Source organism: Pelobates fuscus, chromosome 4 (assembly GCF_036172605.1).
Source record: "Pelobates fuscus isolate aPelFus1 chromosome 4, aPelFus1.pri, whole genome shotgun sequence".
Lineage (NCBI taxonomy): Eukaryota > Metazoa > Chordata > Amphibia > Anura > Pelobatidae > Pelobates > Pelobates fuscus.
Window position 1 is genome coordinate 259,619,624 of NC_086320.1, and position 13,716 is coordinate 259,633,339.

The following is a 13,716-nucleotide window of genomic DNA, read 5'->3' on the forward strand; positions in this document are numbered from 1 at the left end:
TACATAAAGGTGCAAATACAAACAAAAACATAATATAATGAATATTAAAATAAAAATTGGAAAGAGGGGGTGCAAACACTTTCACTTTAGGTGTAGATGGCAGGTATATATAATACAACCCACTAAAACCACCTAATGATACAGATGATATTGCGGCATAGAGCTCACTAATCTTGTTCTAGAATATACTGTAAGAATAGGCAACCTAGTAGGGCTAAGAACAGGACATGTAAGGAGGGATGTAGATATAGTGGCCACATAGGTCAAAGAAACTTCATGGGGATACTGTTATATACAGTGGCAAACAGTATTGTTGCAATATCTAGAGTGCAACAATGAATGTAATACAAGTAGCAACAATACCTGCTAATGCACAAAGCTAATTAAGGCTGGCAAATATAGCCAGCAAAGCCACTAAAACTGAACCAAAGGAAATAAGTGCAGTAAATCAAATAACCCAATATAGAGGATTCCTAAACCATAGAAGAAAGAACTCTCCCCCCCTCTTCCTTGTACGTTATATCCTGATAACCCTGAGGATTGCTAACTCTATACAAAGTGACCGCTATCTAAATCGTGTGAAAGGCTGCAACCCTGCCTGACGCGCGTTTCGGCGCTTCTAACCGCGCCTTCGTCAGAGGCAAATTTGTGGTCCTTGCGTTATTTGGCTCTTTTATATGTATCGAGCCGACGACAATACTGTTTGCCACTGTATATGAAGTTTCTTTGACCTATGTGGCCACTATATCTACATCCCTCCTTACCCACATGTCCTGTTCTTAGCCCTACTAGGCTGCCTATTCTTATGTTATATTCTAGAACAAGATTAGTGAGCTCTATGCCGCAATATCATCTGTATCATTAGGTGGTTTTAGTGGGTTGTATTATATATACCTGCCATCTACACCTAAAGTGATAGTGTTTGCACCCCCTCTTTCCAATTTTTATTTTAATATTCATTATATTATTTTTTTGTTTGTATTTGCACCTTTATTTAATACTATTAAAAGTTAAGTTTTAGCATTACCACAAGGTTGGGGTTTCCTACTTTGGTTGACCTTGTGGAGGGAGGAGGTTTGTCCTCTTCTCCCCCAGGGTCTCCCTCTTTTCTGTTCCCGGATGTGAATATAAGCCAAGAAAAGGTAATTACACTACATCTGGGTTAGAATTTTTAGTCACTGGAGATTTTAGCTATCCAGAAACTGATTATGTTAGGGACTAGTTCATCTAGAGCAAGTTTTTGAACATGTTACACAATGCCTAGAATAGATGCTTTTCTTGATGCCGTAATAATTAATAATTTTAAACGATAAAAAGCTAAAAGTGCAATAAATATGGTATAAAAATGTGCAACAGCACCCTCAGTGAAATGTAACAATATTCCCCTTCAATTCTCAGAGACTTTTTGAAATGGTTAAAGAATGATATTCGTCACAATGTTTGGCAAATATATTAAAGTTAAAGTTAAAGTAAACAAAGTCCTGGGGCCAAATTTTATTCACCTATATGTGCTTAGAGTAGAAATATTCATACCACGGTTTTTACATTTTTCAGGATTCTTTTCTTTTAAGAATTGTACCAGAGGATAGTATTAAAGCACATGTGGTGCCTATACTTAAAGAGTTCAAAAGCTCAGCCCGGAAACATAAAGACCCATGAGAGTAACATCCGTGGTTGGGAAATTATTTGAAATGTTAAGGGAGAATATTCAAGAAATCAATTATAACAATATGATAATTAGCAAGAATCAGCATAGCTGAATAAAAGGCAGGTCATTACAAACTAAATTAATTGCATGCTATAAATTAGTTAGTAGAAATAAGTCAGGGTGATCCAGTATGTGTGATCTACTTGGATTTTGCTAAAGTATTTGATACCGTTCCACACAAAAGGTTACTAGTGAAACTGAAATCAATTGGTTTAAAAAAAAAAAAAAAATTAAAAAAAAAAACGTATGTTTTGGGATAGAACACTGGCTTAAAGATAGAGTGCAGTGAATAGTTGTAACAAAAAACTTTTCAAATTGGACAAAAGTTTTAAGTGGAGTAAGTGGTAATGTCCTGGGGCCACTTCTCGTTAATCTATTTATAAATTAACTTTAAGTGGGCATTGAGAGTCATTTATCAATGTTTGCAGATGACACAAAACTAGGTAAAATTACAGGCTGAACATGATATAACTTACTTATAACTCTACAGAGGGATTTGGATAAATTGGGGGACTGGGCAGGCAAGTGGCAGATGAGAAAGGACTTGGGAACAATTATAGATCACAAATCACAAACTATACTACAGGATGCAATGCCGGTGTACTAATTTTTTTTGCAGAAACAGAATATTCAATTAGGCAAGTTGTTGATCCAAGGAGAAATCTGATTACCATTGTGGTGTCAACATGGACCCCACACACAAACACTTTTGTTACATAATTGGTAATGGCTACAATTGTGTATGGTTTTTGCCTTCTTCTGGATCCACAGCATGTATACACGTGTTGGACTTTAGTCTTTTTTTTTTTTTTCAAACTAGACAACTATGCAACTAACAGACCAGGGCACAGCATTTCAATTCGTATGCAACAAGACAGGTCTAAAAGTTACTCACAACAGGGTCCATGACACACTCACCAGGGAGAGTGTTCATTTGCCGATAGCTAAAGGGCAAGATATTTCTTCTACATGTATCATCATTCTTTTCAGTTACCAATTTCTTTTTCTTTCCACACTATACATGATTAATATAATTCCACTTTGTTCTGTTTGCAGCAATGGCAGAATGTCATCTGCATTTTTACTTTTATTAAAACAAGAATGCAAAAGGCAACCCTTTCAGAAGATTCAATAACACAATAGCTAAAAGCAAATGTCGTCTAATTTCAAGCCTCTGTAAATTTAGTTACAGATGTACACAAACCCGACCCATAACCTTCTATAAACGTGTCGATATTCATTGATTTAACAATATATTTTCTTCATGAAAGAACCAATCTGTTAAATTGTGCATATATATTCTTTCCAAAAACAAAATCTGCTTTGCGGTCTTCAAAGACTAAAGGTCCTGCAGTGTCAAGAAGTACAATTTTCTATCCTTAGAATAAGCACAGCTTTAATCCTGTAATGCTTGAATGGCTTTCAGAAATTGTTACTGCCACCTCATTACATTATAGGCTTCATTGTCTCTATCATAGGAAATGTCTATCAAAATATGCCTTTAACAGTTTTGTGTCCCACTTTGCTTTAAGACACACCTACATTCTGACTGTATTTACTGTATGTATAGAACATTCCACTTCATGCACAAGCCAGATATACAATTTTCTGATGGCGTCAGCACTTCAATGCCCCAATGTCAAAGTTTCTCTTCAGAAATAGATCCTATGATTCCATGTAACTTGTTCAGTCTGAATCAGAGTTTCTGTGGCAAGACTTGCGCTTCTTTTTTTTCTTTTTCTTCTTCTTGTCTTTTTTCTTTTTCTTCTTTTTGTGCTTTTCCCTTGATCCTTCCGAACTGGAGCTGCTATCACTACTTTCATCAGATGTGGAGTCCTCCAGTAGTTTTTTCAGTTGCTCGATCCTGAAAGAAAAAAAATAAAAAAAATGTTAACGTGCACAAACTTGTTAATGTTGCAAAAAAATAATAATATTTGCATCAAATTTTTTACATTGTAATTACATTAGTTTTGGCTAATTAATTTTTTAAAAGGAACAATGCTGGAAACCACATACATTCCTGGATGGATATATTAAAAAAAAAGCCTGAGGTACACACAGCAGTCCCATCTACATTCATTTTACTTGTTCGGTTTCCGCTTTTTTTCCCCCTTTAACCCCTTAAGGACCAAACTTCTGGAATAAAAGGGAATCATGACATGTCACACATGTCATGCCCTGCCTCTTTACCTCTCCATCATTCAATGGGTTTTCTTCCCGAAATATTTAGTTTCCTATTCCACATCTAGGCTTTGTGGAAGCTTGCAATAATATTCCAAAACTTGTTTTCGGTTGATGACAAATACAGAAATTATGTGTTACTTATCGTAATTCAACAAAATTATACATTTGATTTCTCCCTAATATACGGTCTCTTTAATATGACATCACATCCCCCTCATAAAAAAACCTAATTTAAAAAAAAAACAAAAAACTGATGCTGACAAAAGCAGAGGCTGCTGAAGCTAGCACATCGCCAGATATTACCTCATTTGCTTTTCCTGATGTTCTCTCTCTTTTATTAAACCATACATTGGATCTTCATGAGCCTTAGGAAAAACACAAGATATTTTATTAGTTTTCTATTACATTTGAATATTATTCATTCCACTGTCTAAAAAGCATATCAGCTACTTGAACAATGATATAATGCACACACTTTTGGCATGGAACATTGGGACAAAGCTTCAGCAGCGTATTAATTAATTTTTTATTTATTCTTTATTTTTAACCCGTTAACGCCGTTACGGCGTTCCATGCCGTCCCCATTATAATGGGCTTTAAAGCCGTTGCGGCGGCATGGAACGCCGTAACGGCTTTGAGCCCCAGGAGGTAAGTTATACTTACCTCCGCCGCGATCCTCTTCTGGGGGGCTGCCTGACAGCCCAGGCAGCCCGCCCACGGCAAATGAGGCCCCCGGGGGCCATGTGATCGCTCTCAAAGAGCGATCACATGGCCCTCTATAGCTGGCTGTGGATCTGCCTGCAGGGGGACTGTCTAAAATATCAGACAGTCCCCCTGCTGGTAAGAAAGTATAAAAAAAGAAATTAAACATGTTAAAAAATAAATTGAAAATATTTTTATATATATATAATATGTATATATATTATATATATAATATATATACATATTATATATATGTAACGTCATACAAAGTGTATTTTAATACTAATATAAGTATATATATATTAGCATTAAAATACACTTAGAATGATGTTACATATATATAATATGTATATATATTATATATATAATAGATGTACATATATATATTATATATATATACGTATAATTAAAATAATAAATAAATAAAATAATAAAATAAATAAATAAAATATTGAAACAAAATTTAATATAAATTATATATTCATATGTAATTTCATTCTAACTGTATTTTGTTATTAATATATATATATCGGTAACAAAATACACTTAGAATGACATTCTATATATATCTATCTATATATAAAATACAAATAACCGCAAATATATATATATATAGATAAATACATATAATTACATAAAAGATTACATTAGTATACACGTAGAATTTAAATACATATATATGTATATATATTAAAATTCTACATGTATATTTAAATAATCTTTTAACATAATTATGTGATTTGATTAATTAAAATTTGATTGACATGCCTGACAACACAGGGAGAAAGTGCAGAGAATTTAATTTGCAAGCACTATATTTGACCCTGTAATACTCCACGACACCATAAAACCTGTACATAGGGGGTACTGTTTTACTCGGGAGACTTCGCTGAACTCAAATATTAGTGTTTCAAACTGGTAAATTGTATTACAACGATGATATTTTAAGTAAAAGTGATGTTTTTTGCATTTTTTTACAAACAAACGGCACTTTTATGGACTATATTATTGTTGTAATATGTTTTACTGTTTTAAAACACTAATATTTGTGTTTAGTGAAGTCTCCCGAGAATAACAGTACCCCCCATGTACAGGTTTTATGGTGTTTTGGAAAGTTAGAGAGTCACATATAAGGCTTGCGTTTCATTTTTTTCACATTGAAATTTGCTAGATTGGTTATGTTGCCTTTGAGAGCGTATGGTAGCCCAGGAATGAGAATTACCCCCATGATGGCATACCATTTGCAAAAGTAGACAACCCGAGGTATTGCAAGTGGGGTATGTCCAGTCTTTCTTAGTAGCCACTTAGTCACAAACACTGGCCAAATATTCGTTTTTTGCTTTTTTCACACAAAAAAAAATATGAACGCTAACTTTGGCCAGTGTTTGTGACTAAGTGGCTACTAACAAAGACTAAACATACCCCACTTTCAATACCTTGGCTTGTCTACTTTTTCAAATGGTATGCCATTATGGGGGTAATTCTCATTCCTGGGCTACCACACCGTCTCAAAGGTAACATTACTAATCTGGCAAATTTCAATTTGAAAATGGAACGTTCTATATTTGACCCTGTAACTTTCCAAAACAACATAAAACCTGTTAATGGGGGGTACTGTTGTACTCGTGAGACATCGCTGATTACAAATATGTGCATTTTGTTGCAGTAAAACCTAACAGTATTATGACATTTACAGCTAAAATGTGAGGCGGAACTACACATTTTTAAAAAATAAATAAATTTCTCACAGTTTTTTTTATTTTATTCATAATAAATTATATTCCATATATGAATAGTTAATTGTAAATTAAAGCCCTGTTTCTCCTGAACAAAATGATATATAAGTGGTGTGGGTGCATATAATATGAAAGAGGGGAACTACGGGTGAACAGACATATAGCGCAAATTCCAGTTTTTGTTTACGTTTTGTTTTGATCAGAACGTGCACTATTGACTCCGTCCTGAAGGGGTTAACAAGGTTGAACACCATCAATACAAACAGTTTCAATACAAACATCACATATCGGACTTATTCACAAGGTTAGATATATAAAAAGTACATCATACAGGGTAAAACACAAGTGTTTGGCAATATCGATAGCATATTTGGCGAGTCGTCCCTGAAATGTCCAGATATGTGGACGGTGTCCTTCCAATTTTCAACGTATATAAAATCCAAAGAAATCTGGAATGGCTATATTGCCTGAAATTGAGGTTCATATTTCAAAGAATACTGACACATAGTAGCAGAGCCTCCAGGTTATCCAAGAACCCCACCCAACCCCGGTATCAGGGGGCGCCCAGCAGCATAACTACACGCAGCTATAAATTTTCCATGCTGTAGTGCCCCTTGCAAGACAGTACAAGGGGGGGTTCAGGAAATAATGGTAGATATTATGAAGCCATTCAGATGAATAGTAGAGGAAATAGAAGAGAGAAAGAAGAAAGTAAAAATAGTAAAGACATGTGAAAGTGAAAAGAGGACAGGGATAGGAGTCAGAGGGGGAGGAGGAAGAGGGGGGAGGGAGGGGATGGTATAGTCACGTGACCCCCAGCTCCAGTGTAGAGAGTCATGTCTTTGGTCCTGACTTTGGGCAGGTCAACTCCCAAGGGGTCGTCCACAGCCTGGAGGCTTCCCAGTGGAAGCCCCCAAATCCCCTCAAAAAAGGGTGGGGGTAAGTCCGGTGAGTAATCGGTTCCCGGGAATTGCATATAGGGCGTGGCGCGAATACTCAAGCCTAGTTCCCGCGGCTCCTAGTCGCCTATGCCACTATCTACCCAAGGTGCCCAAATTCTGTCAAACTTTACATTTGTGCCCCTGACCCTCGCAGTAAGTTTATCCATGAGGAAATTATCTTTGATCTTTTGCAGCAATACACGAAGTGGGGGAGCCAAGGTTTGAAGCCAAACTTGTGCAAGGGCCCGCCTCGCCGCTAGATTCACCTTATGAACCAGCTTCTGCTCGGTCCTGGTCCAGTCCTCCAGCGGCCTGGCCAGGAGGAACACCCACGGGTCCAGCTTTATCTCCCTGCCAAAGATGTCCTTTAATAACCCCGCAACCTGCCCCCAAAAGTTCTGGGCCACTGGACATTGCCACCACATGTGCAAATAGGTTCCTTTTTGTCCGCAGCCTCTCCAGCATAATATGCATTCTACAAAGCTTCACCGGGGTGGTGTACCACCTGAACATGGTTTTATAAGCTTGTTCCTGCATGGATACACATATGGAGGAAGTCACCGCTGCCTCCCAAATCTCCTGCCAATCCACCCCTTCCAGCTCTTCACCAAGATCAGCTTCCCATTGGGCTATGTACGTAAGCTCTCCCCATTCTGAGGTGGATGTACTCAAGTGCGCGTATAAATTTGTGATAAGGCCTCCTGGGAACTGTTCCTTAAGGCATAGGGTTTCAAAGAAGGTAGGTGGTTGCAGCGCGCATAGTTTATTTGCCGGAGTCTGTGCATAGTCTCTAAGTTGGATGTATCTAAAGAAATCCGATGGGCGCAGAACAGCCCTAGTTTGTAAGTCCTCAAACTGAAGAAGTGTACCGCCCTTGTAAAGTTGACATAAGCGCTGAATGCCCGTACCCTCTATCCCTTTAAATTCGCTATGGCTGGACAAGCGATCTGTGTTATCGGTCTATGGTCCCGAGGGACCCATATGTAGAACTGAGGGAGGTCAGGTCCCATAAGAGATGATTCTAAATTCACCCACCTCCTCTCATCCGGGGGAAGAGTGCCAGTATGCTACTTGAGAGAGTTGGGCCGCTAGATAATAGAAATAGAAGTTTGGTAATCCCAGGCCCCCCCTCGACCGCGCTCTGTACAAGATATTGCGGGAGTCTCTGTGTTTCCTATTCTGCCAGATGAACTTCCCTACCGCCTGTTGAAGTGCACCCAGATCAGACCTAGTCAGCTTAACCGGGAGGGCCTGGAACAAAAATAAGATCCTGGGGAGCACATTCATTTTTACTGCATGGATCTTACCGATCCATGAAATTGGTTTATCCTGCCAGTTTTCCATATCCGAAATCAGGGTGCGAATCAAAGGGGTGTAATTTTGTCTGAAAAGCTGGGCAGGATCTGCTGTCAGGTGAATCTCCAGGTATTTGATATGGTGTTTCTCAATTCGAATATCGTGTACAGTCCCCACGTAAGCAACATCAGGGTCGCACATGCAAATAGGGAGCGCACTCGATTTGGGTAGGTTCACCTTATAGCCTGCCAGGTCACCGTAGGACTCCAGCACCGCCGCCAACGTGTCCATTGACTCCGTCGGAGACGTCAGAGTCAACAGCACGTCATCCGCAAAAGCGGAAACCACATATCGCATGTCCCCCATTGATATCCCCCGAATTTCGGGTGTAAGACGCACCTTTTGTAATAAGGGTTCCAGCGACAGGGCGAAAAGCAGAGGTGACAGAGGGCAGCCCTGTCTGGTTACATTGCCCAAAGTGAAAGGTAGTGCCTTTGATCCCGCTATCCGGACCCATGCCTGAACATCCGTATACATAGCCCTAGTTGCAGTGATGTAGGATTCAGGCAGGCCAAAGTGCCGGAGAACCTCAAATAGATAGGGCCACTTAACCCTATCGAAGGCCTTTTCCTGATCGAGCGATAGGATCAGGGTAGGGATCCTTTTGGTCAGCTGCCTCCATATAAGGTCGATATTGCGCCGAGTGTTCTCATACAGTTGTCTGCCGGGTATAAAACCTACTTGGTCCAGATGGATTAAGTGCGTTAGGAAGGGGTTCAGGCGGGTCGCTAAGATCTTAGCCAGAATCTTAGAGTCATGATTTATCAGTGAGATCGGGCGGAAGTTTTCGGGAATCGAGTCGTCCCTGCCTGGTTTCGGTAAAAGGACTATGTCGGCCAGCGACATGTCCTTATCCGGCACCCCCCCCTCCATGAGGTCATTAAACAACGTCTCCAGGTGCGGCGTAAGCGTTTCCCGGAAGATTTTGTAATAACCACCCTCGAATCCATCCGGTCCAGGGGCTCTATTGCCTTTCAATGTTGTAATTGCTGCATCTATTTCGTCGGCTGTGATTCGCGTTCCCAGGATAGTGGCATCTCCAAAATCCAGCCTTGGCAGCGCCAATTGATCCAAAAATTTTCTAGTGTCATCCGTCTCGCGTCGTTGCTGGTCACTGCCGCCCCTCCCGGAGTGGTTGTATAGTGCTGAGTAATAATCCTAGAAGACCGTTGCGATCTCAGTGGGATCAGTGCGGTACGTACCAGTGGCGTCTTTAATTCTAGTGATGTGGGAGTGACCTTGTCTCGGGCGGATTGATAGGGCCAGGAGTGTGTCCATTTTATTGGACTTTTCATAGTACGTCCTCTTAGACCAGAAGATTGCTCTGGCCGTATCATCGATAAGAGTCTCACGCATTGAGGTACGCAGCGTCTGTACATTCGCTAACATGTCGGCGGACGGAGCAGTTTTATGTTTCTCCTCAGCTTTACCCAAAGCCTCCAAGAGAGACGACAGTAACTGCATTTTGCGTTTTTTCTTTAAAGTGGCTTCGCGAATAAATATGCCCCGTATAACCGCTTTATGAGCGGCCCATACCGTAGCTGGGCGGAGGTCAGGCACCACATTCCTTTCAAAGTAATCAGACTATTCCGTACGGATCGTCTCCACCACGGCCGGATCCTGTAACAAGGAGGTATTTAATTTCCAGGACCACGGAGATGCAGTACACAGGTTGTCTAATGACAATGTGACCTCGGCGTGGTCTGACCATGTGATAGATCCGATTGTGGAGTCCGAGATTTTCGGCGCCAAGTGTGAGTTTACCAGAAATAAGTCGATCCTCGAATACGAATCATGGGGAGCGTTGGATGAATGTGCGGAGCAATTTATCTTGGCCCCCCCTCCTATGCGATCTCGGCAACCCACCCCCCTGGCTCCGGTCGACAGCTGGACACGGAGTGGCGTTGAGATCCCCTCCCACAACAATCATGCCATGCGGTAGAGCATTAACAGTTTGGGCCATAATGTCCCAAAATTCGGCGGAGGGGTCGTTGGGGACATAGATATTAAGGAAGTGGATCGTATGGGAGTATAAACTCCCTGAAAGCACTAAGAAGCGTCCCGCCGGGTCCGCTGTCACATTCCCTATCCGGAGAGGGCACCTCTGGTGTATGAGTACCGCTACGCCATTCCTTTTGTTTAAGGCCCTTGCCTCGTGTACAGTTCGAAACGTGTGGTCCCTCAGAGCAAACTTCGCGGCCTTTGGTATATGCGTCTCCTGTAGGAACACTATGTCGGGGTTGAGGCGTTTGAGTTCCCGAAACATGAGGCGTCTTTTACTCGGGGCGTTAAGTCCCTTAACATTCAAAGATAGTATCTTTAACGGCATGACGGTGGGTGAAAGGTCAAGCCATTCTTATCAGTCAAGCCCGCCAGGGGTCGACATAGAAGATGCATAATGGGCACAGTGATAGCACCTCCCAGGAGGGCTTGAGTAGGGAAGCGGGGTAGGGAGAGGTACAGACTAGGGGTGGTAGGGTGGGGAGAGAGAATAGAAAGTGAAGAGAGTAACAGTAAAACGAACAGTTGCCTGGTCTTACCTATTGCCAGGACAATACGGGGTATATGTTGAAGCCTCTCCAGAGCACCAAATGGGCCCCAGAGAAGCATGAACATAGACCAATCAAGATAGGCACCCCGAGGGTGCCAAGCACAACTAAATTGGAGACAAAAATCCAACTAATAGGTATTGGAAGATACCAAACGGTAGGGGGATAACTGTCGGGTCGCATCAGGGTGGAGCCCTATGTCACGACCCCCCTCAAGGAGGTACTAAGCAGGGTGTCTGGGGGAAGCCGATGGACCCACACACCCCCCCCCCCCCCCCGGGCCACGGCAGCGATTAACAGTAAGGGGAATCCAGGCGTACCAAGTACAAAAGAAAGTGTTCACCTATCTTTGATTATGAAATATATGTGGTTTTATTAATTTATTTAACTATTTGTGTATCATGTTTTATGTGGTCATAAGTATATTTTAATTGTTTTTCGTTCCACATCAGTTCCCCCCATGGTGAGAGTGAGAAATGCTATCAGGATTTGGGGCTACCTTTAGGGGTATATAGATAAGGGAACATAGCTGGCGTGTGGGGGGACCGGTAGTGGAGAGCATTAAATAAAAGAAGATTATATATAACGCATATATACACAACTGCCCCGGAGAAGAAACACTCCATATCCGAGCTACCGGCCGGGACAATGACTATTGACGCCCCACCCCCCGAACAGACCTCATGAGTCAATGGGCCCCGGAACGAGGATAAGTGGCAAAAGAAGGCTTTAGAGTTAACTCGGATCCCGGGGAATTAGCTAGTCTCCTGAAAACACGGCCGGGTCCTGGGCTGGAAAATAAACATTGCAACAAAGTTCCGCACCCGGATCCCAGGGCCCCAACCCCCACCGGCCTCATACACCTCGCACACTATTATACAAAAAATGCCTCCTGGTCCAGCATAGAAACACACTTAACAGAGAGCAGTCGGAGATGTAACTACAGTAGATATCACCCGCCGCCCCGCTACGATCCCGCATCCCATCCGAAACAAAGATAGAGTATACATTAGACCCCAGGCCCCAGGGACCCAACGAAAAACGTAAGAATCGGGCAGTGGAACATATCAAGACAGTAGGCAAATAAGGGGCCTTGCCAGATTATTAGATAGAGTATCAAGGCCAGGATCGGGGAGAGCGAGGGACCCCAACCCTCCCCAGAAACAACGATCCCACCCGCAATAAGGGCAACCCACAGACCCAAGGAGGCCTCCTGTAAGATCCCGGCAGCCAGGGCCCCAATCCCCACCGGCCACGTACTCCTCACATAACAATACACCAAAATTGCATCCTAGCCCAAAATAAAAACATATATAACAGAGAGCAGTCGGAAACGTAACCACCGTGAATAACCCCCGCCGCCCGCCACCCCGTGTCGATCCCGCTTCCCAGCCATAACAGAAACAGAGTACACAATAGTCACCAGTCCCCCGAGATCCATCGATAAACGTAGAAAGGTGGGCATTGGAGCATATTGAACAGTGGGCAAGGAAGGGGCCACGCCAAGATATCAGAGTGGGTATCAAGGCCAGGATCGGGGAGAGCGAGCAACCCTAACCCTCCCCAAAATCAGTGATCCCACCCACGGCAAGAGCCACCCATAGGCCCATGTAAGCCTTGCGCGAGATCCCGGCAGCCGGAGCCCCCAGCAAAAAAGTAAAAGCCCCACAAAGTGGGGCCCGGCTTCCCCCTCCCAAGCAATATTAACCCACCCGCGAGGCCTTACCATCCGGGACATCGGCCGACCGCCTGGATATAGCAACTAGGACAGCAAATCCCCTCAATCCTCCGCCGCATACCACTCTCGGGGGAGAGCAGGTAGGACCTCCGCTGGCACCTTCGGAACCGCAAAGTCTTCGGGGGTTCGAATCCCCAGTTCACTTAGGAATCTCTCCGGATCACCATCTGAAAATAAAATTTTTGTACGGCCATCTTTGAAGGCCAACAGCCTAAAGGGATGCCCCCAGGCATACTTAATGGAGTGGCGCTGCAACAGTTCAGAATAGGGCGCCATTCCCGCCGTCTCTGCAGGGTCAGAGGGGTCAAATCTTGGAAGAGAGCAAGGTCTGCCCCATTATGGACAATCGGGCGATCTCTGCCAAACTTCATCAGGGTCTCTTTCGTTTGGTAAGATAGGAATTTGATGATTACATCCTTGGGACGCCGGTCATCCGCCCTTTTGGCTCGGAGCGCTCTATGCACCCGTTCAATATGCCATAAATGATCCGGGATATTGGGAAGAAGTGGCTTGAAGATCCCCAAGACCACCTCGCTCAGGGACCCTTCCCCCTCCTGCTCCGGCAATCCCCGGAGGCGGATATTATTGCGCCGCGATCGATTCCCAAGGTCGTCAATTGCAGAGCTTGCAAGGGATAGTTGAGAGGTTAAGTGATTGATTTGGGCTGCGGCTGCGTTGTGGGCCACAACCGTGGACTCCACCCGCTGCTCAAGCGCCGCCGTCCTTACCCCCAAAGCCTGAATTTCAGCTTTAACTTCGGCCGTGTTGCGGACAATCTCCGTGGCCAGGTAGCTGCGGACTT

General features: G+C 42.8%; 1 protein-coding gene across 2 annotated transcripts in view; it reads right to left on the reverse strand.

The window, feature by feature from the left end:
• Nucleotides 1–2,504: 2,504 nt before the first annotated feature.
• RP9 (RP9 pre-mRNA splicing factor) overlaps nucleotides 2,505–13,716 on the reverse strand; it is a 30,207-nt gene continuing 18,995 nt past the window's right edge. For both annotated transcript variants that reach the window (XM_063452066.1, XM_063452067.1), the window contains exons 6-7: nucleotides 4,196–4,257; nucleotides 2,505–3,572 (exon numbers count right to left, since the gene is read on the reverse strand). In XM_063452066.1, the coding sequence (XP_063308136.1) occupies nucleotides 3,395–3,572; nucleotides 4,196–4,257 (240 nt within the window). In that variant the 3' untranslated portion in view covers nucleotides 2,505–3,394. The remainder of the gene's footprint in view (nucleotides 3,573–4,195; nucleotides 4,258–13,716) is intronic.